Raw genomic sequence first — 25,915 nt, forward strand, 5'->3', positions numbered from 1 at the left:
GAAAAATAAAAAAACATCCACTTTAAACACCTGGCGGAGGGTTCAGGTTAACATGAGCTGTCTGACTCACCTGTGACAGGTAAACCTGAGTGTAAGAGACCCACAGGTGCATTAAGTCTTCAGGAGGTTGAACAACAAGAATTTAGTCTTCATGAATTCACAGGCCTCCTTTAAGTCATGACACCAAAGCACAGCTTTAACTTCTGTGCAATGAAACACCTGTGTCCTGGAAGTGATGTCACAGTGGCTGTTTCTTCGCTTCCTGTTTGAGGTGAAGGCACCTTGACGACTTGTTAGGCTCATGAAGATTTGACCTCTCAGCCTAAAAGCTGGTGTCCCAGCCTGGAGGAGGTCCTGAGGGTCATCATGTGGGTCGAGGTGTGATGGTTGGGATGGACTCACCTGGGATTGGGTCTCCTCCTTTACTCAGATTCCTTCTGCTGAAGGAATCAGCCGTGACCTGCGGAGCTGAGAACCTGCTGGTAGTTTGAATTCACTTTAAAGCTTATAAACCTTCATCATTTAAAAAAAGTGCCGGCATGTTAAAGCTGCACTCAGGGAAGGAAATGTGACTGTGGTTGTTTAATCCAATCACATCAGTCGGGGTTGGCTCTCATACATCAGGAGGAGATGCCGCCCCACTCCCCGCACCTCTCTAAACACACCTGGGCATCAGCCCCTCCAACACACAGAAATGATTTTCAGCCAAAGATGTGATGATGTCATCAGGTGTGTTTCAGAGACAGTGGATCTGACGAACGGTGATCCAGACAGGTGAGACGCAGACAGGTAACAGGTGATGATGACGCAGCAGAAACATCAGGAACATCTGTGTGGGGTTGGATTAGAAACCGACAGAGAAACGTTTTTAAATGTGCCTCACGAGTGAAACCCGTTTAAACACTCAACTTTCATTCATTCTTTACTTTGAAAGGCACTTCCGCTCACTTCCTGCACACGCTGTGTCGAATGCTGCCAGCGTGACTGCGCAGCTCGTGCACAGAGAGAGGGGAGCGCCCTGTGTCGGTGCTGAAGGACGGACTCGGGGACCGACACCGGACCGACCGGGACTCCGGCGGACGTGATTGAAGACAGCATAAGCCTCGCAGGTAAAGGTGAGTCTGCGCTAGGAGTCACGCGCTCGTTCTGCGGGGATTCTATTGTTGAGTCTACTGAGATCTTATTTTAATATTTTCCTTCATCAGTAATAAACCGCTTTATATGCAGCAGCTTTGTTTTCATAGGTGCGCGTTAATAGCACGTGCACACGTTAGTAATCACATTACTGCTGTAACAAACCGTCTTTTATGGATACAGACTGAATGAAAGCTTGAAATGATGTCAGATATCAATGAGACATCTGATTGAACTTTATTAATGTGGGTTTGATGCACGTGAGCGCGTCAGGCTGAGGTAACTCTCCACCCTCCTCCACCTAAAATCTACTTAAATAAATAACTCACCAAACACCAGCAGCTAGGTTACAGACACCACCTTATATAAAAGATGGATGTGGCCACAGACTGTATATAAAAGATGGAAGCATCAACAGACTGTATAAAAAAGTAGAAGTAACCACATGACATCACCCGTCTGTGAAGCCTCCGTTTAAGCACTTTGACCTGACTTTTGTTTCCACATGTGATCGTTCACGCCTCAACACAAAAATCCACCAAACTAAGCCAACAAACCCGGGCCGTTTCACAGAGGAACTATTTTTTCTTTCTGTCTACATCCGCCAACCAAAGAAGCGAGCTAACGGGTGCTCTCGGGCTCGTCCTAAAGGGCGCTGAAAGAAATGTGTGAATTTCATTTTTATCTGGAAAATAAGGATAAATTTAAAGAGTTGATTTCTACACAGAGACAAAGCTGCTGGGATGTTAAAGATATGAAGGAAAGAGGGAATGAAAAAAGTCAGGAAGGATGGAAGACAGGGGAGGGAGGAAAGAAGGAAAAGGAAGCTGGAGAGAGGACGTGATGATGTAGGAATGATCTTCAGAGTAAAAGTTTAAAGTGATAAAGTCGCAGATTTTCAGGGAAAAACTGATTTTGAGCTCATTCGAGAAGCTCCCATCTTCAGCCTGATCGGCTGTGCTGGGTTTGCAGAAGATGAAGTAATCAGGTTACACTTCATTATCAGCTTATCAGTAATATGATTGGACCCCGGGGTTATTCCACAACTTTGAGGTTTTACAGTCAGAGTTGTTCCCGTGCTGCGTTTCTCACAAAGAAAACCGTCAGTGAGCAATACAGATAACAACAAGTGTAATTTCCACCTTCATGAAAAGCTTTGCACAGAGTGATGAGGATTTTATCAACATGACTAAAAGTAGAAACGAGGAGCTCCTTTTGTTGCTGTGAGGCTGTGGGGTAGCTGTGTGAGGCGGCCTCGCTCTGCAGCTCAGTCAAAGAGGTGTTTTGTTTGTGGTGCTGGACACACACACACACAGACACACACACTGAGGCCTGCAGGGGAGGTGCTGCATGTTAATGACAGCGAGGCACAAAGTTAATGCAGCTGCAGAGACAGAAGCTCACTGTCAGTGTTGGTCTGCAGGACGAAATCAGGCCCAGAGCTGTTTAAATGTCTCAACCTGCAGTTTGTTCTTAATCACCAGCAGGGGGCGACTCTGATGGCAACTGCAAAATTGCATTTGTCCCGTCTTCCTGGCGCGGCAGATGGCCCCGCCCCTCCCTGAGCCTGGTTCTGCTGGAGGTTTCTTCCTGTTAAAAGGGAGTTTTTCCTTCCCACTGTCGCCAAAGTGCTGCTCACAGTGGGTCACATGATTGTTGGGTTTTTCTCTGCAGTAGGGCTGGGCGATATATCGAGTTTTTAAAAAATATATTTTTATACGAGATAAGAGATGTGACAATATCCTTTATATCGATATAGTCTATGCTATAATTATAGTTGTGGAGCCGCAGGTTTGCCTCTCTTTCGTCCACTTTTGTCTCTACGCTGCGTTGCTCCGCCTCTCCTTCACTGACCACAACACCCCCTCCTCCCCCATCGCTTCACCTGCAGGCAGCGACAAGACGGACACGGCAAATCTCCGTTAACGAGTTACTGCGCATCGCCCCGTGCGTGGGGCTGGACGGCGTCAACGTGTTAACGAGCTAACCACGCTAACGCCCAGAGGTGCTGCACGGCCTAAAATCCTTTCATTTTCTCAAAAGTTGACAGCGCGCCTTATGTATGAGTTCTGGTTGTGCTCACTGACCGCGAACCGCTTCTCTGTGGAACACGGCGCTCAGCAATCTGACTAAAAATGTTTGAGTACGACTTTGCTACGGAGCCGCACCGCGTTACGGCTGCCGTAGTCTGGAGCCTCGCGGAGTGATACGTACTGTGCTTCAGCGTAATATCACCGTACTGTGTGCGTATAAGGACCATAAACGGCTCCTGTTCAGAGACGCGGTTACGAAGAGGATTTCAAACTCCAGGCTGTCGGTCACGCAGTAGAAGTTAAGAACAGAGCAGCTGCTTGTTGTTGTGCTCAGCGTCTGTTAGTTTACATTTTGACTGCACAGTTGTGAGCTCTTTGTTATGCACAAAACAACATTTTTTCTTTTATTTATGGAGCATGATTATTTAATAAATGCTGATAATTTATTTCTGAGTAATTGTTTCTTGTACATCTGCGCTGTGTGTTAATAAAAGTGCAGATGTACATGAAATGTACATACTCTGTATGTACAATAATACATACTACTCTGTATGTATTATTGTACGGTCTACCTTACAATATAGAGCGCCTTGTGGTGACTGTTGTTGTGATTTGGCGCTGTGTAAATAAAGTTTGAATTAGCGTGTGACTCGAGTGGCCAGCAGAAAAACTGCTTCTGTATTAGCTTCATGTCTCAGCTGCATTTTTGTTGAGAAATGAGAATAAAACCTCTTTTGTGCCACTGCTGTATTCCACATCAAATCGGTTTGGTAATAACGGTGATAACGACGGCCCGCTAGCACGCGCTACCAAAAACAGTGCTTTGTTGTGTATCAGACGGACGAAAGCTGAACCAGTTCCACTGAAGCTGCAGCATTTTTACAAACCAGTTCTGGTTCCTCCGTTTCATTCAACGATCCGCTTTTTCCGCCATGTGCGTATGAAAACAAAAGCACTGCGCCTGTGCGTTTTACCCATATTCTATCGCCATGTTTCATTTTCTTATCGTTGCCCAACGGTATACCGGTGTTACCGTGAGCGGTATGACATGGCCCAGCCCTAATCAAGAGACTATTTTATTAAAGTAAAACATGTTTGGGATTCTAATAAAAGTAGAAGTTGTGCATTAAAGTCTTGCTGGGCAAGTAGAATTACATCGAGCACATGTTTGTTAGAGCGTGTTGGAAAGAGCTCCGACTCACAGCCAGCTCCACACACCCCCACCCGCATGGGTCAACAGGCGTTCGTCGTGGTGTGCTCGTTCTCACCCAGACTGTTTCACTTTGGTCTCGTCTGACTGAATAAGCAGCTGTTTGTATTCCCTTCAGGTTTCGTCTTTCAGGCGTGTACCTTTTTGTACCTCGAGCTTTGCTGTATGCAAAGTCTTGCACGCTATCGAAACACCACTTTCCATAGATAATCCGGAAGCTCTGTCGGTAACACTTAACTGTCCTCTCATCAGCGTGAGGTTTCAGAGTCATCATTCGATGACACGGCTCTTCCTGTTCCTCCTAACCACCACCGCTGCATGAAACCGTCTGATTACCAATCTTTGTTTTTCGAAAGACAAGCTGTTGTTCACATGGGTGCAGGGCTTAGAGCTTCACACAGAACCTGCAAACTGTTGACCAAATGCAAATTAGGGTCCAAATGTTTAGATAAAACAGCGGCTTAAAGGAACAAGCCAAACCACATCCAACAAATTAAAAAGCGTCCTTTTCAGGAGCGTAAAAACCCTTCACCCTCAGCGCGTGAAGCTGCAGGGGTGCTGAAGGCCTGAGGCCGAAGCACGATGTGCTCGCTTAAAGAGGAAGAGTATCTGCCTCGAGTGAAGGAGTTTAAGTATCTCAGTTTTATGTTTGCAAACTGCATCGATCGATCTTTCGCCACCTGGGCCACGACTGAAAGAATAAGTGGCAGAAATGAGATTCCTCTAAGGGTCTCTGCGCTCTGTGTATACATAACGTCACCATAACCAAGAAAACTTTAACAGGTTTCCTGTGTAAGTTTTTCTCAACTGATGAGTCAAAACAAGCCATGTTTAATCAATCAAAGCTTTTTCATTGAGTACCAGAAGAAATCTGAGCATCCAACCGAAGACCTACACCTTCTTAGAACGACACTCTTTCCATAAAATCTGCTCCGAGGGTGTGAATACCAACATTATCTATGAGTGATTCCTGGAAAACAACCTGAATTTGGTTTTGTTAGCATTAAGAGCCTGCAGCTGCTGAAAGGAAGCCCCTCGACAACCTGATGCAGAGGTGAGCACGCCGAGTAAAGTATGCTGTCTGCATAAAGGAGCTTTCTAGCTGTAGCCATATTCTTTCTTATATTATTCATAAAAAAGGAAAATAAAACAGGGTCTACAGCGGAGCCCTGGGGGACTCCTTCATCTTCAGGAATCTTTACTACATCTGAGTTTTACCTCCTAACAGCAGCTCAACAAACACAGCAGTGTGCTTGCCGTCCACTGTCCTTTGTTACCATCAGAGATGCTGATGACCCAAGCTCTTCATCGATCCTGATACTTAAGGTCCACACACAAAGTTTGGATTCAGACGGCAGATGTTCAGATCTGAGAGGTCAGAGGCTGCTTTCCAGATTTTAGGGATGATATTATCCTGGATACTCAGATTAAAAATATGAACAATAGGCTCAGAAGTAAAGTCAGCTGACTCAGACTGTCAGATGGCTTTTTTGGAGATTTCAAAGCTTTATGGATCGCAATAATAGAAATATGTCTAAAGACAAACGGGTCCCTCCGCCTTCAGTGATCTGCAGGATACGGCGTCCTGATGCTTGGAGAGGCAGGTGGTGAAGTTTGAATGTGGCTTTCGAGGAGTTTTATTTTCTTATCGTTTGCATAGATGCAATTCATCAGGAACCACGATGAGGAAAACACAGAAAGAGCTGCTCTGTGTGCAGGCTGGCAGTTTGAAGGCCAGCGGTCGGCATTCAGACTGCTTCCTGTGATCGAGCTCTTCATGCTCCGAAGAACTGACACAGGTGATGATGATGACGATCATTATTCTTACACTCTGCTGGAGCGGCTTTGCATCAGTCACAGTTCAGAATAATCCTTCTTTATCTCATACCGCCCCCCTTTCAAAGACAACTTTTTTCTGATTGGCTGGTCCGTGTAAACAGCAGGTTTGAACCTCAGATGGGTGGAGCCTCTCTGTATGACATCACACAGATGCAAGAGTAGAAAAAACTGTGATGAACGTGTTCAGGCCTGCAGGAGCTCGTCAGGAGTCATGTGACAGGAAATGAGGAGAAAGAGGAGAGTAGCACTTTTCCGGTTGTTGCACCAGCTGAGGTGTCTGACTCCATCATCCTGGGGAGGGGAGGAAAAGGAGGAAGAGGAGGAGGGTTCAGCACCAGCTGTCAGGCGAAGCAGGTGAAAGAGTGTAAGCATCACGCCTGTTACCGAGGCAACTGTAGTGCGTTCCCACCTCCTTCGATGTCACGGGCATGTTAGCACGGGTCGAATCAGCTGCATGATGGCTTCTCTGAGCTTTTATCTTCATTTTCTCTGAATATATCCTTCGTTTCGGCGGCCGTGGCGGTACGGCTGTTGGTGGAAACCTTCACTCACATGTGTGCGTGTGTCATATCTGAGAACTGTTTCAAAAGCTTTTCTCCCCACAGTGTTAAACCCTCATCTTTGTGTTGCAAAGATTTCATCCATCACAGTGCTGCAGCTCCTGACAGGGCTCTCCTCCTGTCCCAGCATCCTCCTCGGTCACACCAGTAAACATAAAAAACTGTTTTTGGACGTTTTCTGAAAACGAGGAAGTGATTGTGCTGATGTGATGCTGAGAGGAAGTGCGTTTAATGTGAAATCCGCTGATAACTCGAGCAGCGCGTCGATCCACTGTCTGATTGACGCGGTCCTCCCATCACCCACCTCTCTCTGCCTCTGAGAGAAAATAAACTCTGAACATTAGAAACATTAGAAACTGCTCGTGTTTGTTTGAAGGATAAAAGTGAACACATATGATTTCATTCTGCATCAAGCTGCAGTGAGCCCGCAGACGCCATGCCGAACGCGCCGAAGGAGGCGCACGGCAACAGAAAGGATGCCAGGGCAGAGGGGCACTCTGGGAAATGAAGTCACTGCAGTTCTTTTCATCACAATCTGATTTTTGCACGTCGACGATGTCGGTGTGAGGCTGCAACCTCGCACACACACACACACTGCATGTGAGAAGCCATCTTCCTCCCCCATCGTGCTGTTGCCATGGCAGCACAGGCGTAACGTGTGGTCCTTCAGATCGAAAGTTTCCTCTGCAGCTCAGCTGACCAATCAGAGCGCACCCTCATGTACACACAGTCCTGGATGATGTATCATCTGTGATCTGCCTCACAGGTGCTAACATGATAGGAAAAGTGCGTTTTTCCTATCATAAAAATGAGATCCTCTTACCTTTCACAATAAAAGCCCTTCACATATACACTGTCAGAGGGAACTAATGAAGCCACTTGCTAAAGTAATTCCTGCTCTCTGATTACTTGTCATGAAATAAAAGCCTCTAATAAATAAAGAGGTTTTGTTGTTTTGATAAAGACTATCAACAAAAATAAATATAATAAAAAGTGTTTGTTTTCTTTTAAAAACTAAAATAAGACTAAATAAGACATGATGCACAGGTTCGTTTGATGATTAAAACTCTTGATGCTGTTTTTCCTCCTGACTTTCCAGGTGGTGACGATGATGTCAGAGCAGCTGGAGCTCAGTGATGATGTAGGTGTCCTGCCCCCCCATGAGGTGGAGCCCCCCAGGGAGGAGGATGGACCCTGCCCCCTACCCTTCAGGTGAGAAACTGCATCTTGTTCCTGAGCCAGTGTGACAGCTGGTGGAGGACAGGAGGACGGCCGGACGCTCGCTTACACTCAAAGTGTGAGCAAAACAGAAGGAGGAGCCCACAGCCTCATTAGTCCTGACAGAGTGTGTGTGTGTGTGTGTGTGTGTGTGTGTGTGTGTGTGTGTGTGTGTGTGTGTGTGTGTGTGTGTGTGTGTGTGTGTGTTTGGCAGCAGATTAAAGCTGAGGAGACGTGCAGGAGAGACAGTCGGCAGTGAGAGGAAGCCTCAGTGTCTCTCGCTGCGCTCTTATTCCCGTCACGTATGAAGCAAGCTGCAGTCACAGTCTGTGTGTGTGTCTGTGTGTACGTGTGTGTGTTTGCACCACGTGCAATCAGCTCACGTTTCCTGGCAGCAGAGAAAGCCTGAGAGGCCAAACGGGAGGAAAACCCCAGAAACACTCAAAGGCTACGTTCACTCTGCAGGTCTTGATGCTCAATTCCGATTTTTTGATCAATTCCGATGTTTTGATCAAATCCCATTTTTTTGTCTGCTCGTTCACACTACAAATAAAATGCGACAGCAAACGCGCTCTAGTGTGAACGCTCAAAGCCCGCATGCGCAAAAGAAGACGTCACACACAACGTGCTCAGTTTAGACCCAGAGCAACAGTATGTTTGACTGATGGCCTTAATATAAAGACTTGTTTTGGACTTTTATTTATTTATTTTGCTTTAAGTTATTTTGTTATTGACATAATAATGTAAATAACCTAATAATGATCCTTGTTGCTGTTTTAGAGGAGCGCTGCTTCAAAGGATAGTTGCAGATTATACAGAACAAATAAAATGTTCACGTTTCTCCAACGTTGTCTTCCCAACAGTTTCACTGGATGGACAGGAAGCGTTCGCGATGTTGGACGCTGATATTTGGCGTCTGTCTTGTGTCAGTGACGTAAAAGACGGATTTAATGCGACCTGACCATCAAGCAGCAGTCGCTTTCTGAAACATCAGATATGTGTCGGATTCAGCACCACATACCAAAGTGACCCAGGTCGGATTTGTGCCGTTCACGCTGTCACACCATGATCGGATATGAGTCGCAGAGGGTCAAAGAAGTCGGATTTGATGCGCTTTTGCCTGCAGTGTGACGCAGCCTAAGATTCACTGAAGCTTTCAGACTAACGATCGTCCCTGATATAGATATAAATATGAAGATGATTGTATCTCCGGCCCTGAGGTGGCTCTTCATGTTAAACATGACCAGAGTTCGTAACGATGAGCCTGCAGTTTGTGCAGTAATCCTGCAGGCCGCTTGAACACTCAGTTTGTCAGTTTTTTCTGCACTACGATGTCTGTGATGTCAGAGAGGGTGTGGTTGTTACCGGAACCACCAGTAAACAGAAACAGCTGGAGGAACAGTTTGCAGCTCCGTCACATGATCAGGTATAAAAAAAACATCTTAGAGAGAGAGAGTTTCACCAATATGCCAAAAACTGGGATGACCAGAAGTCGGCGTGGCGTCCACACCTGCAGGTTAAAGCTCCACGCAGAGAAGAGGCCAGATGTGACAACAGAGGCGAAACAGCGCCGTCTCGGGGGACGACCGTGGCTCAGGGGATTGGGAAGCTCATCTGTAACAGGAAGGTTGTCAGTTCGATCCCCCTGCTCTCTGTCCTGGTCGTTGTGTCCTTGGGCAAGACACTTTACCCTACCGCCTACTAGAGATGGACCGATCCGATATTACGTATCGGTATTGGCCCGATACTGACCTAAATTACTGGATCGGATATCGGAGAAAAATGGTAAATGGCCTGCATTTGTATAGCGCTTTTCTAGTCCATAGGACCCCAAAGCGCTTCACACTACATTCAGTCATTCACACACACATTCACACACTGGTGATGGCAGCTACATTGTAGCCACAGCTGCCCTGGGGCGCACTGACAGAGGCGAGGCTGCCGGACACTGGCGCCACCGGGCCCTCTGACCACCACCAGTAGGCAAACACGGGGTTAGTATCTTGCCCAAGGACATTTGGCATGCAGCCAGGATGCAGCCTGGGATCGAACCACCGACTAGGGCTGGGCCATATTATACCGTTCACGGTAATACCGGTATAATGTTAGGCAACGATAGGAAAATGAAATATCGCGATAGAATGGGAGTAAAACGCGCATGCGCAGTGCCTTTGTTTTCATACGCACATGGCCGATTGTTGGTTTGTAAAAATGGTGCAACTTCAGTGATGTGGAACTGGTTTGGTGTTTGTCCGTCAGATACACAACAAAGCACATTTTTTGCAGAACATGCAAGCGGCCGTTGTTATTGTCGTATTTGTCGGACTAAGATGCTCTTAAATCTGGGAGTAATCTGGGTCCCAAACTCCGTATATTTGACTTCAGGTCAAACAACACTGCAGCATCACTGAGAGTTAAAAACTGTCTAAATTCTTTCATCTTTAATAAAACGATCAGCATTGCTACTTTACCAGGTGTAACTATAAAGTTTAACTTCCAGGCATCCATGAAAACAAAAGTTATTACATTTAACGGAGTTAGAAGTTAGCAGGAAGCTAGCGGAAGTTAGCTCGCTAGTTTCGCTAGTTACCTAAGCATGATATAGCATGTTCTGACAGAGATTTCTGAAAAAAAATCAAACGTACAGCTCTGCTATCACTTCCAACATAAATGAAGACAGGAAACTAAACAGCAGTGACGTTTGTAGGGTTACTGAAGTTGGGCTAGCTGGTATATAATGATGTGCTACGTGATCGCTAGCGACACAGCTATGTTAGCATAACATAAACAGTGAAGCTGGAGGACGAACACTAACACTTTTCCACTTATAAAAGTTAACGTGAAGGTTCCTCATGGTTAGAGACAAATGCAATCGCATGGCAGGATACTGTAAACGGACCAAACTTCAGTCAGGAGAACAACTGAGATAATCCATCCACAATACGAGGTTAGTCATTAATATACTGCAACAACATGGGAATAGAGCAGCTGCCAGAGAATTCAACATTAATGAAACAATGGTACAGAAGTGGAGGAAGCAAGAAGAATGAGTTTAATAAAGTTTGATTTATCTGACTGCTTTGTTTCGCTTAATGTGCCTTATAATCCCGTGCACCTTATGGTCCGAAAAATGCGTACTGCACACTGCAGTTTAATGTTGCAAAGCACCTCTTTTTAACTTCAGTGGATATTATACATGGTTATGCTCAGGATATGTCAGCACATTTCTACTGGAAATGCCTTTTGGTTAAACTTTCAGCAAGGAATTTGCATTTGCACTGTTACATTTTTATAAAGCTTTAATGTACATAAAAACCAGCTTCTTGTTTAAGTGAAAATAAATGGAAGGTTTTCTTTTTGTGCTAGTAATGTTGTGGAGTTGTATTTTGTCTCGCATCAATTATATCGTCGGTTATATCGTTATCGCAAATTTTCAAATATATATCGTGATAAATATTTTTGGCCATATCGCCCTGCTCTACCACCGACCTTCTGATTAGTGGCTGACCTGCTCTGCCACCTGAGCTACAGCCACCCCAGAAAAATAAAAAATGTAATCCGATCCATTAAATATCAAAAAAGCACCTCACAGAACTTGCGACACGGCGTAACTCGGCTCATAACCGTAGCACGTCGCAGCAGTGTGCTCACGTGATCGAGCGGCTGTGGCGTGCCCTGTGGTCTGGTTGAGTATTTGTACCCTCGCTACCAAACCAGCATTTCATCAACCGATATATGGAGCGACTGCCTCTCCTGCTGCTACTTCAATCATGAAACTGATCAATGATCAGCTGATCGTCTCTCTTGTTTGTTTTTGGCCCACTTTGCACCAGAAAGAGGAAACCAGCGGCTGAACAACAGCAGCACGTTTAAGCTTGATCAGCTGTTGTTAGAATGTATTTATTATTACTTTCTACTCAAGGATCTTTTTCTACAGCTGACGCTGGTAACTGTGCAGGGGCGGATCTAGCAAAGTTTAGCCAGGGGGGCCGATAGGGCATGAACAGGGAAAAGGGGCACAAAGACATACTTTTCTTTCTTATTCTCATTTAAAATGTCGAGCTTTTAATAAATAATTATCTGACACCCAAAGTTTTAATCTGATGTAAAATGTATAGAAGTCCATTACTGTATATAGTAACTGTTAAGTCTAATATATCCTAGTAAGCTGTAGTACTTTTTCCATCTGTGTAGTTCTGTAGAAGGAAGATGTTGAATCTATTTAATATTTCTTGAAAAATAATTGATTTCTGTGCATTTTTTTTCACACTGCATCAAATTAAAGTTGATTACGTCGATTAAGCATCATGAGGTGGGGGGTGGGGGGGTTCATTTTTGAGGGAATCTAAAAGTGTGTCGACTAAACCCGGCTTGGCACCTGAACAACAATTTTCTAATCTGTTGTGCGGCGTGAACACGTCCTCCTTTCTCTGCCCCACTTTCCCTGCACGCTCCAACAGTTTGCACAGTTACTTCTTTTATGGTGTTTTCAGTGGGAGAGGGAAGCGTGCCAGTCGGCCTCGGAGCTGCAGTGGCCGATGGGAGTCGTTAATAACGCTCATCAGCATCGCTCGCGGTCAGACCTCCTCCTCAGCTCCTCATTTGTTTTCCTCTTTGCATAAACCTCACATGGATTCACCCCTTCCTGCCCACAGTGCATTTACATGAGCAGGAAACCTGGCACGAGGTGTGTGTGTGATCAAACTGCAGAGCCTGAGCTGTGTGTCAGAAGGTGGATTAACACCTCGGCTCAGCTCTCCACGCTGATGTTTCCTCACTCTTCATGTTTTTCACGTGACCGGTCAGACGTTTCTTTCCTCACGCCGCCGTCAGCAGCCGAGCAGGAGTTTATGAAAACATGGGAGACGACAGACGCGACAGGTAGAGACAGACGCTCGGCTCTGGGTCGGAGAAAAACTTCCTCCCATCAATTTGAATCAGAAATGTTTAAACTATGTGAATTTTCGTAGTTTTCCCAGAAGTCAGTCGTTGGTGTGGTGACGATGATTTTTAATGATTTGTCTGCGATTTCTCTCTGAAATCAGCCGCAGACCTCGTGTTTGTTCAGTTAGTTTGGGATCGAGGATGAAAATCAGCTGACAGTGAAACTCTCCTGTTTGCATAAAATGACTGAAGAGGATCATTAATGACGTTAGAGCATCTGCAGACGTCTGTCAGACACGAGGGACGCGGTGGGTTTGAAACGGTGAGGTGACCTGAGGGTCAGCTGTGTCGCTTCCATCATCTTCTGCTGCTTCTGATCAGCCGAACATCTGTGACCTCCAGAGTGTTTGCAGGTGCTCGGGTCAATCCTTCTTTAACTCAGAAACAAGCTGTTTTCGCTCCTCCCCCTTTAAGTCAAGTTTGTTCTGATTGGCTGCCCCTCACAGATAGCGTTAAAGGCCTTGTTTCTGACAGAGGAGCTGGAGCTGCACAGAACGTGGCGATGGCTCCTCACGAGCCTCAGCCGGGCTCGCATGAGTAAAAGCTGCACTGCTGCAGCTCAAGGAAACATGCAAATGAGCAAAACGTGACCAGCGTCACCATCCAGCGCTGTCGAGGCCTCGGGGGGTCGCACGGGGCCGGTCAGGTGTGTTGTCTGTGTCTGTAGATGGTGGAGGCCACAGTCAGCTGTGAGTGGCTCAGTGTGGAGATAATTATTCTGTGTGTGAAGCACCGTCCTGCAGTTAGAACAGGAGGCTGCAGGAGGGAAACCTCACCACTGTACTCTGTGCATGAATCAGCTTCCAGACTGTGAGCAGTTCTTGAGCCGAGCGCTGGCGCGCTCTTTGGCCGGGAGGTTAAACCTCCGTGTGTGTTGCACCGTGATGACACGTCGTGCTGTGATGTGTCATGAGAGCTTTGAATTTACTGTCCATTCATGTCTGTTTGGATGAGAGACGCCTCTCCCTGAAGATGCTCACAGACACAGTACAGTAGTTTTCCAGGATTCCTGGTTTCTGCACAGAGATTATCCCAGATAGCACAAAATCACTACGTGGAAACTTAGTTAATGCACTCGATTAACTGATCATCAGCAGGTGAGAGCACCTCAGTGGAAGCAGAAGCTCTGGAGGTTTGCAGGAACGACGTCAGCGGTGATCTTAAGGAAGCAGCTGTTTCTCCTCGTCAAGAGTTACGAGCTCGTTTCCAAACCCTCTGAACGGGCCTCCTTCACTAATATTTGCGTGACTCTGTGTATCGTTCGTAACCATCAGTCCTGAGCAATATTATCTCCATAATGCCCCGCCCCCATTTCTCTGTGTAAGGAAACAGGTGAAGCAGAAAAACTGGTGATGATAAGCTGAGAGAGAAGCAGCTTTGCAAAGTGTTTCTACGGGAGTGACGACCGTTTAACAAATAAAGGAATAAATTAGTGCTGAATATGGTTTCCCCTCAGATAATTGATCCTGTAAGGCAGGGGAACTCCAGGCCTCAGGGGCCGGCTCCTGCAGGTTTTAGTTTAGATTAGTTGATTGCCAGGCGTCTGGAGAACTTCATGTGACTTAAATCAGCGTCTAAAATCTGCAGCCCCCCCCCCTCCGCTGTAAGTGATGAATCCAGCAATGGTAGGAGTCATTTTCAATGAAAGATAAGAACATTTAAGACATGATGAGGTAAGGGTTAATGGAATATGTTTAATCTGACTGGGGCCACGGTGCGAACCCTGAACACCGTCGTGGTGACGCGAGAGCTGAGCCTGTTCAGTGTTCACTGAGGGAGGCGGTTGGGGGCGGTGGTGGAGGGAGGAGGAGCCGAGTGAACCATGAATACCAAAGAGCTGCCGCAGAGCTCAGAGAGCTGTGCATGAATAAATGCTGCAAACATCGATGAAGTGAAACAACCTGTGGAGAAGAGTGGACCAGAACTCGTCCACAGCGATGAGACAGAGTGATGAAGTCACTCAGGAGCGATTGTAGTTGTGTGCATTTCCTTCTAATCCAGTGTGTTTGTGTTCTCTGGGACTAAAAGGAGAACTTCTGGTATCACTGGGCCGCTCCCAGTACAGAAACTGCAGTTTGTGTTTGAGTCTAACCGAAGGTGCTGCTGTGTCCCGCAGGCTGCAGCTGATCGACGACTTGTCCTACGAAGACGTGAAGAAGTGTTACAGAGAATCGGTAAGTAAAACCTGCCCTCGCACAGAGCAGCAGGAGGTCCAGAGATGACAGCAGGGCAGCAGGAGTCTCCATGGGGACAGGGGTGTGTTTGTGTGGGTGTTTTGTGGGCAGGATCCACGTGAGTGGACAGAAAAGCTCAGGCGACCATCAGGAAGCAGCAGCAGCTCTAATCCCAAACATTTCTTTGGGTTTATCTGTTAGTTTAATGTTTTAGGACCAACGAGGCAGGATCAGAGAAGACGATGGAGACCTAGGTGTCGAGCTGCCGCTGACTGTTGTTTCAGTCTTTGTTGTCTCAGACAGGAAGAGGAAGGCAGGAAGTCTCGCAGAATAAAGCCGTACAGGTGTACGGGGGCAGGGCGGTGTGTACATGATGTAACGTCTGACCTACATGCGAGGAACCCAAACAATGCTCCAGAAACACGCCGCTCGGTTTGTAGTCAGCTGAGCTGGAGGAAGCGCTCAGATCTTTTGTTTCAGGTGATACAAACTCAAAGCTGTTTCCCGATCACGCCTCAGGAATCAGCGCCAGCCTGTTGAAAGTAAAACACGCACCAGAGACGGGATGGGGTTGAGCTTCTGGGATTATTTCCATAAATAATACACCATGAAATAAAACAACTTTCTGGGTTTTTCCCACTAAAATTATACAGTGAAATAACTTCCTGTTATTTCACTATGAACCATAAAAAATGTCCTTTTATTTCAGTGCTTGGCTTATTAATAACAGGAAGTGACAGGAACGTCTCGGTTTTCACTATAAAACGAACATAAATGTACCATTAAACAAATAACATGAACCGATTTTTATTACAGATAAACTATCCAACAACAAATATACTGTCAATAACAGACAGCATGATGTTTGTTTGAATATAAAGAACATTTATTCATAAATATTCACTCTAATAAAAATAAACCTTTATTAAACAGGCTGCTGGTTATAAGCCACTAATGTCACAAATGAAACCACGTTTTCTGTTTGTTTTCATATGTAAATATCAGGTGCCAGTATATAACCATAAAGATGTTTTATTAAATGAAACTATAAATATGAATCTGTGGCTGATTTGTTTTTTCACTATAAAGCAAATGTTTCCAACTATAAAATAAGTGAACTATAAAAGCACCGTGTTAATGTGTTTTTATCGTTAACTATAAAAACACAAACTCTGCGTCTCCTCCGCTGTAGACAAACAGGAAATGAGCTGCACGTCCTTCAGCCGTGATGGGAAACCTTTTGAACCTGGTGTTGTAAACGCTCTCCATGCAAACGTGTAATCGTGTGTTTTTGTGCGTCCACAGACTGTCAGCAAATACAACTCTCAGTACCACAAACTGTTCCAGGCGGTTCCTAAAGAAGAAGTCCTGATGAAAGGTACCGAGTGCAGCACTCACCGCCTGCTTTAGCTCACATGTGAAACCGTCAGCACGACACTTTGAAATCATTATTCGGTTCCTGTCAACGGCACCGCTCGCAAATCTCTCAGGGCGCTGCTATCCAGTCCAAGTCTGTGACCGTGTCGATGGCATGTGTCTATAACAAATGCAACAAATTCACCCAAAAACGCCTGAAACAGAAGAAATGAAAGTAGACGCCCCGGGGTGACCTCCACCCAGCGAGCTAGCCAGAAATCCCTCAGTAAAGAATGCCGCGAGAACAGTTTCTGCTTCCCAACCGATGTCTGATCTAAACTGTGTCCTGACATCTGCTCATCTGTCTGTCGAACGATCTCAGTCGGTTTACGCTAACACGATGCGCTCTCGCTGCAGCGTATTCCTGCGCTCTGCTCAGAGACATCCTGCTGCAGGGGCGACTCTACATCTCCAGGAACTGGCTGTGTTTCTACGCCAACCTGTTCGGCAAAGACATCAAGGTGAGCGATGACATCACCTGTCACATGGCCACTTTGAATCAATTCAGTGAATTAATTTAAAGAAATCCCGTTCGGGGTCATGGAGCAGGTGGATCCGGTGCCCAGGGTTGGACGTCTGACCTTCTCAGGTTCAGCTTCAGGCGCCTCTCACCTGAGAAGCTCTGACTTTGTGCGTTTGTGTTTCCCGAGGCAGGTGTGCATCCCGGTGGTGTCGGTCCGGCTGGTGAAGAAGCACAAGACTGCGGGTCTGGTGCCGAACGGCCTCGCCATCACCATGGATACAGGACAGAAGGTATCCCCGCTGACCTGTCCAAGCATCATGTGATTAATGAGCTTTCTCTTTGCCTGCACCAGATGCAGAGTGATGACATCATCCGCTCTGCGCAGTCAGTCAGAATTATTCAGGCATTTCTGATCTGACTCTGAGATTCGTTGAAGCGCCTGTAGAGCGCGCTCTCCTCTGCCACCGCTCGCACGCCGAGCAGGCGTTTGTTGGAGGGTCCGCGCTCACTGCTGATGGACGGGAATGTGTCGCTGTCTCGCCTCACAGGAGTATGAACTATTTAAAGGCTTTTGACCGCTTAAGCCCCGAGCCTAACTGATCTCCTGCCTTTTGCCGCCGTATCGGGAGCGTTGGGGCTTAAGAGGTTAAGAGTTCGCCTGTTTCTGTGAGATTTAAACTTTAAACATGATCGTGTTGTTCCGATCAGCTGAAAATGAAAACCCGTTACGAGCTGCGAGTAGTTACCTAAAAATGGGATCGCAGATACAAGAGGAGGAGGGCTTCTCTGATCAGAAGAGGATGGACGGATGAATGATGGGTGGATGATTCGATTGGTGGATGACAGAGGGATGGGTGGATGCTTTAAATCTGTGAGTGGCTCCTGTTGCCGGAGTTGGTTTAAATGGAGGATTCAGAGGGCGGCGCCGAAGCTACGGTCCCGTCTGGACCTCGCTGCGATTGGGCGAACTGACTCTGAACGCCTTCTGTCTTTGTCTCCGTCCTCAGTACGTGTTTGTGTCCCTGCTGTCCCGAGACAGCGTCTACGACGTCCTCAGGAGGATCTGCACCCACCTGCAGGTCGGTCCACATTCAGCTTCCTGGTAACGAATGTTTGATTCTGGCTCACCTGGCGTCCTCTGTCTGTGCTCAGGTGAACGGGAAGAGTCTGAGTCTGAAGCAGTACCTGGAGGAGCCCAGCTCGCTGTCCATGGTAACAGCCTCGTCGGCAGCTTCTCTGCTTTTTACAAAGGTGTGTCTCTGAACCTGCGTCTCTCTGTCAGGACGAGTTTCCAGAGGTGCTGAAATGGAGACGGAAACCGTCGCTTCCCGCCGTCTCCTCCTCTCTCCCCGATTTGCTGGGAAACTCCACCCCCAGCCTCGCCACCACCACCACCTTCAGTGCTCACACGCTCACAGGTAGCCCCGTGCATCCGCCCGCCCACATTCAAAGGTAATGATGCGTTTACCCGTGTTCTCTGTCTCGTGCGTGTAGACTGCAGCCTGGAGACGGAGAAGATCCTGCTGACAGAGCCGGTACCTGAACTGGGCCACACAGAGTACCAGCTGCTCAGACTCTTCATCCTGCTGTGAGTCAGATCCAAAACCAGCATACACAGCCGGTTCTTTCGTCTGCCGATTGGATGCAGAGCGAGGACGAACCTCCGGCTTTACTGCGCTTCTTCACAGGTGTGTCAGGTGTTTTTTACCTGTCTGTCTCTCTCAGAGTCTTCCTGCTGGTCCTGTCGTCCTGCTATCTGGCCTTCAGGGTTTGTCGTCTGGAGCAGCAGCTCAGCTTCCTGAGCAGCCAGCCGACGCTGAGAGAGAGGTACGCACCTGTGCAGGTGTATTCTCAGAAACTTTTCCCCTCACAGAGCCAAGACTTCAGGTTTTTAAATGATCCTTTTAAATCAGATAAAATCAACACAGCTTGATGCTCTGTGGCTGCATCGTGGAGCACATCCATCACGTATTCACAGAAATTTGCATGCGGCTTTTCCAGGTGTGGAGAAGTGCCCTGCTGGCTGGCCAATCAGAAGACAGGAACCTGATCCTGCAGCCTGTCAGCGTGTGAGGAGAAAGGCTGCTTTTTATAGCGTTAGCTGTTGGTGGTGCAGGAGAAGGCTCTCAGGAGGAGGAAGGAGCTTCATCTGACCCCTGCCAGCACCCGGTTAACATAGAGATGTTACAGTAGTCAACACACGCAGCAGACTAACCTTTGACCTCTGGGACAGAAATGTCGGCGTGTGCATTCCTGGTCAGTCAAAGGTCCCGAGAACTGAAAATGTGTTGTGGGATACCGCACAGAAGTGTTCGACTGTTTTCCATCACGTCACCATCAAGGAGGCGTCTGATTGGCCCACACATCCAGCCTCGCCTCGCCGTCAGCTGCTAGAAGCTGGAGAAAAGCCCAGATCCAAGCATCACGATCGAGCTCAGACCCTCATCACAGGACTCAGCCATAAACTGTATATAAAAGACGGACACAGTTACTGTAACGTTTCCCGCCTCCATGTTGGAGTTTTTAAAGCAGAGATGCGCCCCCCTGAATCCCTCCCCCCTCCCCGTGCCCCCTGACTCTGAACGTTGTGTTAAATTAAACCTGAAATCAGTGACTGATGTTTGTGTTTCCTGAAGCCGACTGCCCCCTGCTGGTCATTAGAAAGAATGCAGGTGTGAGGGACCGCGTTGACGTCACAGGATCTGCTGTCTTTTATGTACAGTCTGTTGGCTCGTCACATAGCTCATGTGACCTGGGAAGACGTCGGGATCCCGAGCTGGAGAAGGAGAACTCAGGGGTGGACGAACAGCTTACAGAGGCGCGCAAACACCTGAGTCGACCCGTCAGGTGACACCAGATGAGTAGTTACACGTGTTAGGAAGGTTTCCTGCCATTAATCATCTCCTCAGTGTTACTCAGCATAGAAGCTCAGGATTAATAAACTCTCACATCACTGCAGCATTAATGACAAAAGGTGTTCCTCATTATTTTCTAATATGCACACAAACAGTATCTGACGGCTGGAGAACCTCGCTGCTCACCTTTGCATTCAGAACTGCAGCGACTGATTTCTCCTTTGAGACACAGCGACTGCACCATGATGACATCACCATGATGACATCACCATGATGACATCACCCTGGATTGCTGTGTTACATTAGAGCTGTAGCATCAAGATTTGAATGTTTTTCTTATCATGCAGAGAACCCGAATCCATCTTTGTTTAATAGTATTCGATCAGGCTGATTTTTTGTATGATGTATGATGAATGTGCACAAAGATCAGCCGCCAGAGGTGGACGTCTTTTTAATAAATCATGTAAACAAGCTGAATTTACTATTAAAGCTGATATTTTCAAATGTGCTGTGCATTATTTCATGACATTATTATCATTGCTCGTGCAGCTCGTTCTGTTGCTGCTCATTTTCAATAATTCCAGGAAATTGGTAAGAAACGGTTTAGTTCATGGCATATTCTATAATTCCACTTTATTATTTCGTTGTAAAAAAATCATAATTTGTGAGGTGAACATTCTTGAAAAGGCTGATTATTGACCTCTGCGATGTATGGGAGGTGTAATGGCCTCAGATTTGTAAATATAGTTTGGCCAACCTATAATTTCAGATTCAAAAATAATTTTAAAAAAGGTGTTTTTTCTGTTAAAAAACAACCCATCAAAAAATATGGTTTGTCTCTTTTTGTGAGATATTTTAATAGCTATGTTCTGCTGGTTGGTGCAAACCTGCTACAACTACTGCAGGAATTTAAAAAATACTTTTAATAAATGAAAAACTCATGCTGAATACTCATCCAGTTTCAGGTAAAACTGAACTTATATAAACTAGAGCAACTCCCTCCATTCTTTTCACGTTAAAATTCAATTTGTTACTAAAGCAATAGATCGAAACCTTGTAAGTTCAGTAAACATTTATTGTTATTAGAAATCATTTGGTAACAGGGTGGTCTGCCTGATATCCTAATTATAATTGATTTCTTATTTACTTTGTATTTTTTATTGAATATTTCTTTGATTTTTTTACCATATTTATCAAATTGTATTTGTGATCTAATATTAAATATTTGTTAATATTCATATTTACGTTTTTTTTTTAATATTGACACTAATGTCCTTCCATACTTGGCCTTGGCGGAATTCGGGGAGATTCGGCGGAGCTCGGCATACTTCGGGCTAAGGTTGTGGCGGGAATCTAGCGGATTCAGCAAGCTAGCAGACTATTTTCATTCAGGTTTGTTTTTATCTAAATAAAGGAGAATTAAAACTAGAACTGCTTTTCGGATTTAGTTAAAATTGAGCCTTGTCCGCTAGTTCGCTTGAAACTAAACAGGTGTTATTAGCAACATTTTTTAATTCTTTAATACCTTATTAAAAAGCTAATTTTATTATTTAAGCTAACATTAGCACTGGGTGGTTTGCCAGCTTTCTTTTTCGTTTTGTAACATTTGGCAGCAGTAAAAGCTAGGAGGATGGCAGCAGCCAGGAAACAGATGAAAAAGAAACTCCTGGAGGAGAGAGCAGATAAAAAGGCTTTTGATTTTACTCCTGAGGCGGAGAAGAAGGAGCTGAGTGGCTCTGAGGATGAAGTCAGAGAAGGTGAGCTGGGTCACCCAGATAGCTATAGGAGCTGATTTTAAGGTGTTCAAAGTAAAATATAACCACTTTCTCATGATTTAAGATGAAACTCCAATAGTGGACAAGCTGGTAAAGAAGAGACCGGCTGACTTTGAGGAGGAGGCGGTTCCCTGTGCTATGGGGTATTTATTATTTCTTCATTAATAGTTTTGTCTTTTAAAATAGCTCCTATAGTTTCCCCATATAACAAGATCATGTTTTAAATGTCATGTTTGATGAGCCTAACAGTCCAAAACCTGAAGATATGAAGCTTATTGTTATACTATTAAGATGAAAATGTTCAAATTTGATAAAGTTGATAATGAAACCTTCATTTCATTGAATTTAATGTGTGTTTAACGCCATCAATCTTGGCATGTTTCCTCGTTTTATGTCCAGCAATGAGGTGCAGTCCATGTTGGAGAAGTTTGGAGGTAAGAAGCGGTTTGTATTTAATTTGTTATTGGAAAAATCATTAGGCGTAATGTCATCTTCGGTCCCTGTTAGACTGCTCATGTGTCAATGTAACACAACACAACATATTTCAGCATTTTGACCGAAGAAAGTATGAAATGGTTTACAGAAAAGCAGCGGTGTTTCCTCGTGTTTTATTAGCACAGTATCACATATCTGTTTGTCCTCCCAGCTGACATCAGCAAGGTGATGCAGGCCAAGAAGAAACGTCTGGAGTGTCTGACAAAGAACTACATGAAGGGAAGCCAACACAAGCTGGAGCAGCTGTGGAACAACTACCATAGCCAGAGGTTATTCCTGCTCCCTCCACTTCAAACACTCAGAGAAATGGTTGAAATTCAGTCTTAGAACAGTCACCACATCCTTTAAAACGAGCTCCAGAATCATGTCACGACTTCCTGTGAATCACTCAGCGCTTTAAAGTGAAAGACAGGGAAATTAAATCTCTTTAAATATCCTTCAAATCTGAGTTTTTGTCATTTAGTGTCACCAAAAGATGCATAACTGAGCATGTAGGGAGACATTTACCTAAAAAATAGTCATTTCTGGATTCTCAGCGACTTCACGGCAGCATTGACGCGACCAGGGTGAAAAGAAAATTAGGATTTTAAAATGTCTTTAATTTCCTTATGTTTTGTAAAGACTGTGAGAGCCAGAAATAATATTTAAACCTGTTCCATTTTAAAACACTGTAAAAGACTGAAAACAAGAAATAAGTGAAGGTGACACAGGGTTTTTTTTCAAACAGTTAAGTTTGAAAAAGAAAACGAATAATTAAAAAACATGTTAAATTGTAACAGTTATGCAGTTAATTAATGAATAGATCAATTAAAAGACTTGACTTCCCCAGTTTATGGCTGACGGTGAGCTCACAGAATTATACAGGCTTCAAATAAGCACCTGTACGGTGAAAGGTTGGCTGGTCAGCCTTTTAATATCAGCAGATGCAGGAGCTGGTTTTTGTTCTGGGACATTGCTTCGCTCTCTGTGCATAACTTTCTGTTTAACTTTTTTTGTTTCTCAGAGAACGTTCGTGTTATGAAAGCGAGGCGGCGCGCTCGTCCCGTGAAGAAGTGCCGTCTACAGAGCATAAACAAGAACGCTTTAGCCTCACTTTCTCTGTGGGTGGTCGTTTCACTTTTAAATAAAGGCGCCTGTTGGCAGCTCTGTAAAGGCAGCGGGCGGGTGTGACCTGTCACAGACGGTGTCCTGCAGAGCGTTCTGGCCTCGGCCAGGATAAACATCAGCTCAGTCAGAACACTGCAGCTCAGCTGCTGATCCCGAGCCTGTGTAAACACAGCACTGTTTGAAAATTTCAGAAATTCGTCTTCAAACTGATGTCACAAAGGTCAGTTATTCGATAACTACATGATTGGAAATCATTTCTGCTGTGTTTGCAGGCAGAAGATGACGCAGCAGTATTCCCAGCAGGTGTCGTCAGCGCTGCAGCAGTGGGAGACCGAAGCCCAGCGAGCCGAGGAGCAGGAGGAGAAGCTCAACGTCAGTCCCCTCCGTTCACTTTAACTGTTTTAGCCTCACGTACTGCACACCGACGGCTTCAGGTGCTTCACCTGTGATGGCGATGAAGGGCCATCGCCGATGTAGACTCTTCCTTTCTGTCTGCAGAATCTCTTCCGGCAGCAGCAGAAGATCCTGCAGCAGGCCAGAGTCGTGCAGAACCAGAAGCTGAAGACCGTCAGAGAGCTGTACGAGCAGTTTGTCAAGGTGAAGCATGTCAGAAGCAGCTCAATGCAGCTCTGTCCCGGCCTGCACACCAACTCTGTGTTTTTACTCAGAGGTCTCGGGAATACCCACGCCTGTTTCTCTCTGAAGTGCAATATGTCAAAAACAAGTCCACACTGCACAGCTACAGGGGCCGCGATAAGCAGAATTAAAAGGGTGACCCCTGCAGACGTCACTGATCACCTGAGGATGTGTTTCAGTTTGTATTAAAGCTGTGGTTGTGGAAATCTGCCTGAACTGCTTTTCTGTTTTTTGTTTGTTCTGTAGAACATGGAGGACATGGAGAAGAGCCACGAGTCTTTCCTGCAGGGGGCGCAACAAGAGCTGAAAAAGGAGATGGCCTCCCTGCAGAAGAAGATCCTCATGGACACGGTGCGTTCAGCCAGCAGCAAAACATCACATAAGAACAGGAAAGGGAAGTTTATTCATTAGTAGTTTTTTTCTAAATAAAAGCTCGCAGTATGAATCTGTGAGTGAGGAAGAAGAAGAGTGAGGTCACACAGGTTTCTGCCGACTGTCTGAATGTTCAGGACAGAAACGGCAGACGTTCAAAGGGCCAGTTTGATATGAACCCAGACTTTGATCTGATGGGCGATGGAGTTTCTATCATGAGCTTTATTGCTGTCATTTATTTATGTTTCATTTCTCACAGACTCTCCTCACATGAAGTGATGAGCTCGTCTCGTTTGTCTGTAAAGAGAGCAGCAGAGAGACTTTTAGCTCCTGTCTTTGCTGTTCCCTGAAAACGTTAAAAACACTGATAAACACGGGTGCTGACTCTGTGATGTCGGTGTGTTTCCACAGCAACAGCAGGAGATGGCCACAGTCCGCAAGTCCCTGCAGTCGATGCTTTTCTAGGCCGCCGCCCTCCGGAGGCTTCAGTTCTGCTCGTTCCTTGCGGTTCTCACAGGTTTCATTAAAACATGAACTGTTCTCGCCCGAGTTCTGATTTCACTGCTGGGTTTGTGGACGAGCGGCTCCAGGCTGAGCTCTGTGATGACGCTGCAGTTTCCATTCATCCTTTCATTCTTTGCTCCTGAAGTTATAAAAATAAAGAACGTGTTGGTGATACAGCGACAGCTTTGATTAGTCTGCTTTTTATTCTCCTCATTACTCGTTTGTTGTGTTAAAAAGCTTTTCGGCAGCGTCCTGAAGCTGTGTGTGAAGAATTTGGTGTTGACTGTGAGGCGAAACGAAGGAAAGCTGGAGCTCATCACTGCCCAGGAGGAGAGGGCAAAACAGCACTCAGCTTTTTAAAATATTTTAATTTGTTCATTTTTTCCTTTTATTTGTTTTTTATTTGAATTTTTTGTTCAATATTTGTTCATTTTTACCTTTCAAATGGTTTAATTTCTAAATGTTTTTGTCATTTTGCCTCAGCAACTCACAAGTTTGGGTTTTCTTTCATATATTAAACTCTGGCTTTTTAACCACATAGAGAGGAGAGAGTTTTAAACAGTTTTTGAACATCTCACATGGGGTGGGGAGGTTCAACACACGCTTTTACCTCCGCTCGCCGGCCTCATCATCTGCTGACCAGGAGAGAAGCCCCCTGTGAAATTCACACCAGCCGACCCTAAAGGAAATCCAGGTGTATTGTACGAGACCACACCCACCCCAACATCACCTGTTCGTCTCCCCCTGCCCTTGGGAAGAGAGTGCTCAGTCAAGTTCAGATCACAGCTTCACTGATTCTCACAGATCAGCAAGAACTAAAACAGAGTTTGTGGTAAACATTAAGCTGTTAATGACGAGCTTCTGTACGTGGGAGTCAGTGGAGTCAAGTAACAAAGACCAAGATATCACTGACTGACTCTGCTTCTCCTTATTTCCTGTTTCTGTATGTGCAGCTAATCCGCGAGACTCCAGCCAAAGCAGCATTTCTCAAATCTGAATCATGCAAAGCTGCTTTAATAGACTCAAAGTTTTTATGTAGCTCAAAATATTTTCCTCTCCACAGCTTTGATTTATTAACAAAAATATTTTAATGTTACCCAAAGGTTTGAACTTTTTTTTTAATTTATCTAAAACTGAAAGTCGTCCGGGCCGCCGGGGGGACTCTTGGGTACTTTTCCCG

At 45.6% G+C, this 25,915-nt stretch overlaps 2 protein-coding genes across 5 annotated transcripts; both read left to right on the forward strand.

Annotated features, from left to right (window-relative positions):
- Positions 1–630: 630 nt before the first annotated feature.
- gramd2ab (GRAM domain containing 2Ab) lies at positions 631–20,350 on the forward strand. Of its 2 annotated transcripts, none has more exons than XM_004571480.4 (12): positions 631–1,109; positions 7,876–7,988; positions 15,055–15,112; positions 16,418–16,490; positions 16,886–16,989; positions 17,183–17,281; positions 17,999–18,070; positions 18,144–18,203; positions 18,274–18,409; positions 18,486–18,579; positions 18,717–18,818; positions 18,993–20,350. In XM_004571480.4, exons 2-12 carry the CDS (start codon positions 7,885–7,887, stop codon positions 19,039–19,041), a joined length of 951 nt encoding a protein of 316 aa, XP_004571537.1. In that variant the 5' UTR covers positions 631–1,109; positions 7,876–7,884; the 3' UTR covers positions 19,042–20,350. The 2 variants fall into 2 exon arrangements, with proteins under 2 accessions (XP_004571537.1, XP_004571536.1); XM_004571479.4 differs by having other exon boundaries at positions 633–1,115.
- Positions 20,351–21,122: 772 nt separating this feature from the next.
- sycp3 (synaptonemal complex protein 3) lies at positions 21,123–24,915 on the forward strand. Of its 3 annotated transcripts, none has more exons than XM_004571477.3 (9): positions 21,123–21,238; positions 21,460–21,603; positions 21,686–21,764; positions 22,021–22,055; positions 22,268–22,385; positions 23,496–23,595; positions 23,722–23,820; positions 24,106–24,210; positions 24,643–24,915. In XM_004571477.3, exons 2-9 carry the CDS (start codon positions 21,477–21,479, stop codon positions 24,694–24,696), a joined length of 717 nt encoding a protein of 238 aa, XP_004571534.2. In that variant the 5' UTR covers positions 21,123–21,238; positions 21,460–21,476; the 3' UTR covers positions 24,697–24,915. The 3 variants fall into 3 exon arrangements, with proteins under 3 accessions (XP_004571534.2, XP_004571535.2, XP_014266180.2); XM_004571478.3 differs by having other exon boundaries at positions 21,128–21,238; positions 21,430–21,603; XM_014410694.3 differs by having other exon boundaries at positions 21,133–21,238; positions 21,463–21,603.
- The last annotated feature ends 1,000 nt before the right edge of the window (positions 24,916–25,915 follow it).

This window comes from Maylandia zebra, linkage group LG7 (assembly GCF_041146795.1).
Source record: "Maylandia zebra isolate NMK-2024a linkage group LG7, Mzebra_GT3a, whole genome shotgun sequence".
NCBI classification, from domain to species: Eukaryota; Metazoa; Chordata; class Actinopteri; order Cichliformes; family Cichlidae; genus Maylandia; species Maylandia zebra.

What these genes read in the sequence shown, in the direction of transcription:
- gramd2ab (XM_004571480.4), top strand. Translation starts at nt 7,885, where the DNA reads ATGATGTCAGAGCAGCTGGAGCTCAGTGATGATGTAGGTGTCCTGCCC. An exon ending in CCCTGCCCCCTACCCTTCAG is followed by an intron (nt 7,989 to 15,054) that starts GTGAGAAACTGC and finishes TGTGTCCCGCAG; the next exon opens with GCTGCAGCTGATCGACGACT. An exon ending in CAGCCGACGCTGAGAGAGAG is followed by an intron (nt 18,819 to 18,992) that starts GTACGCACCTGT and finishes CGGCTTTTCCAG; the next exon opens with GTGTGGAGAAGTGCCCTGCT.
- sycp3 (XM_004571477.3), top strand. Translation starts at nt 21,477, where the DNA reads ATGGCAGCAGCCAGGAAACAGATGAAAAAGAAACTCCTGGAGGAGAGA. An exon ending in TGAGGATGAAGTCAGAGAAG is followed by an intron (nt 21,604 to 21,685) that starts GTGAGCTGGGTC and finishes TCATGATTTAAG; the next exon opens with ATGAAACTCCAATAGTGGAC. An exon ending in GCGGTTCCCTGTGCTATGGG is followed by an intron (nt 21,765 to 22,020) that starts GTATTTATTATT and finishes TTTTATGTCCAG; the next exon opens with CAATGAGGTGCAGTCCATGT.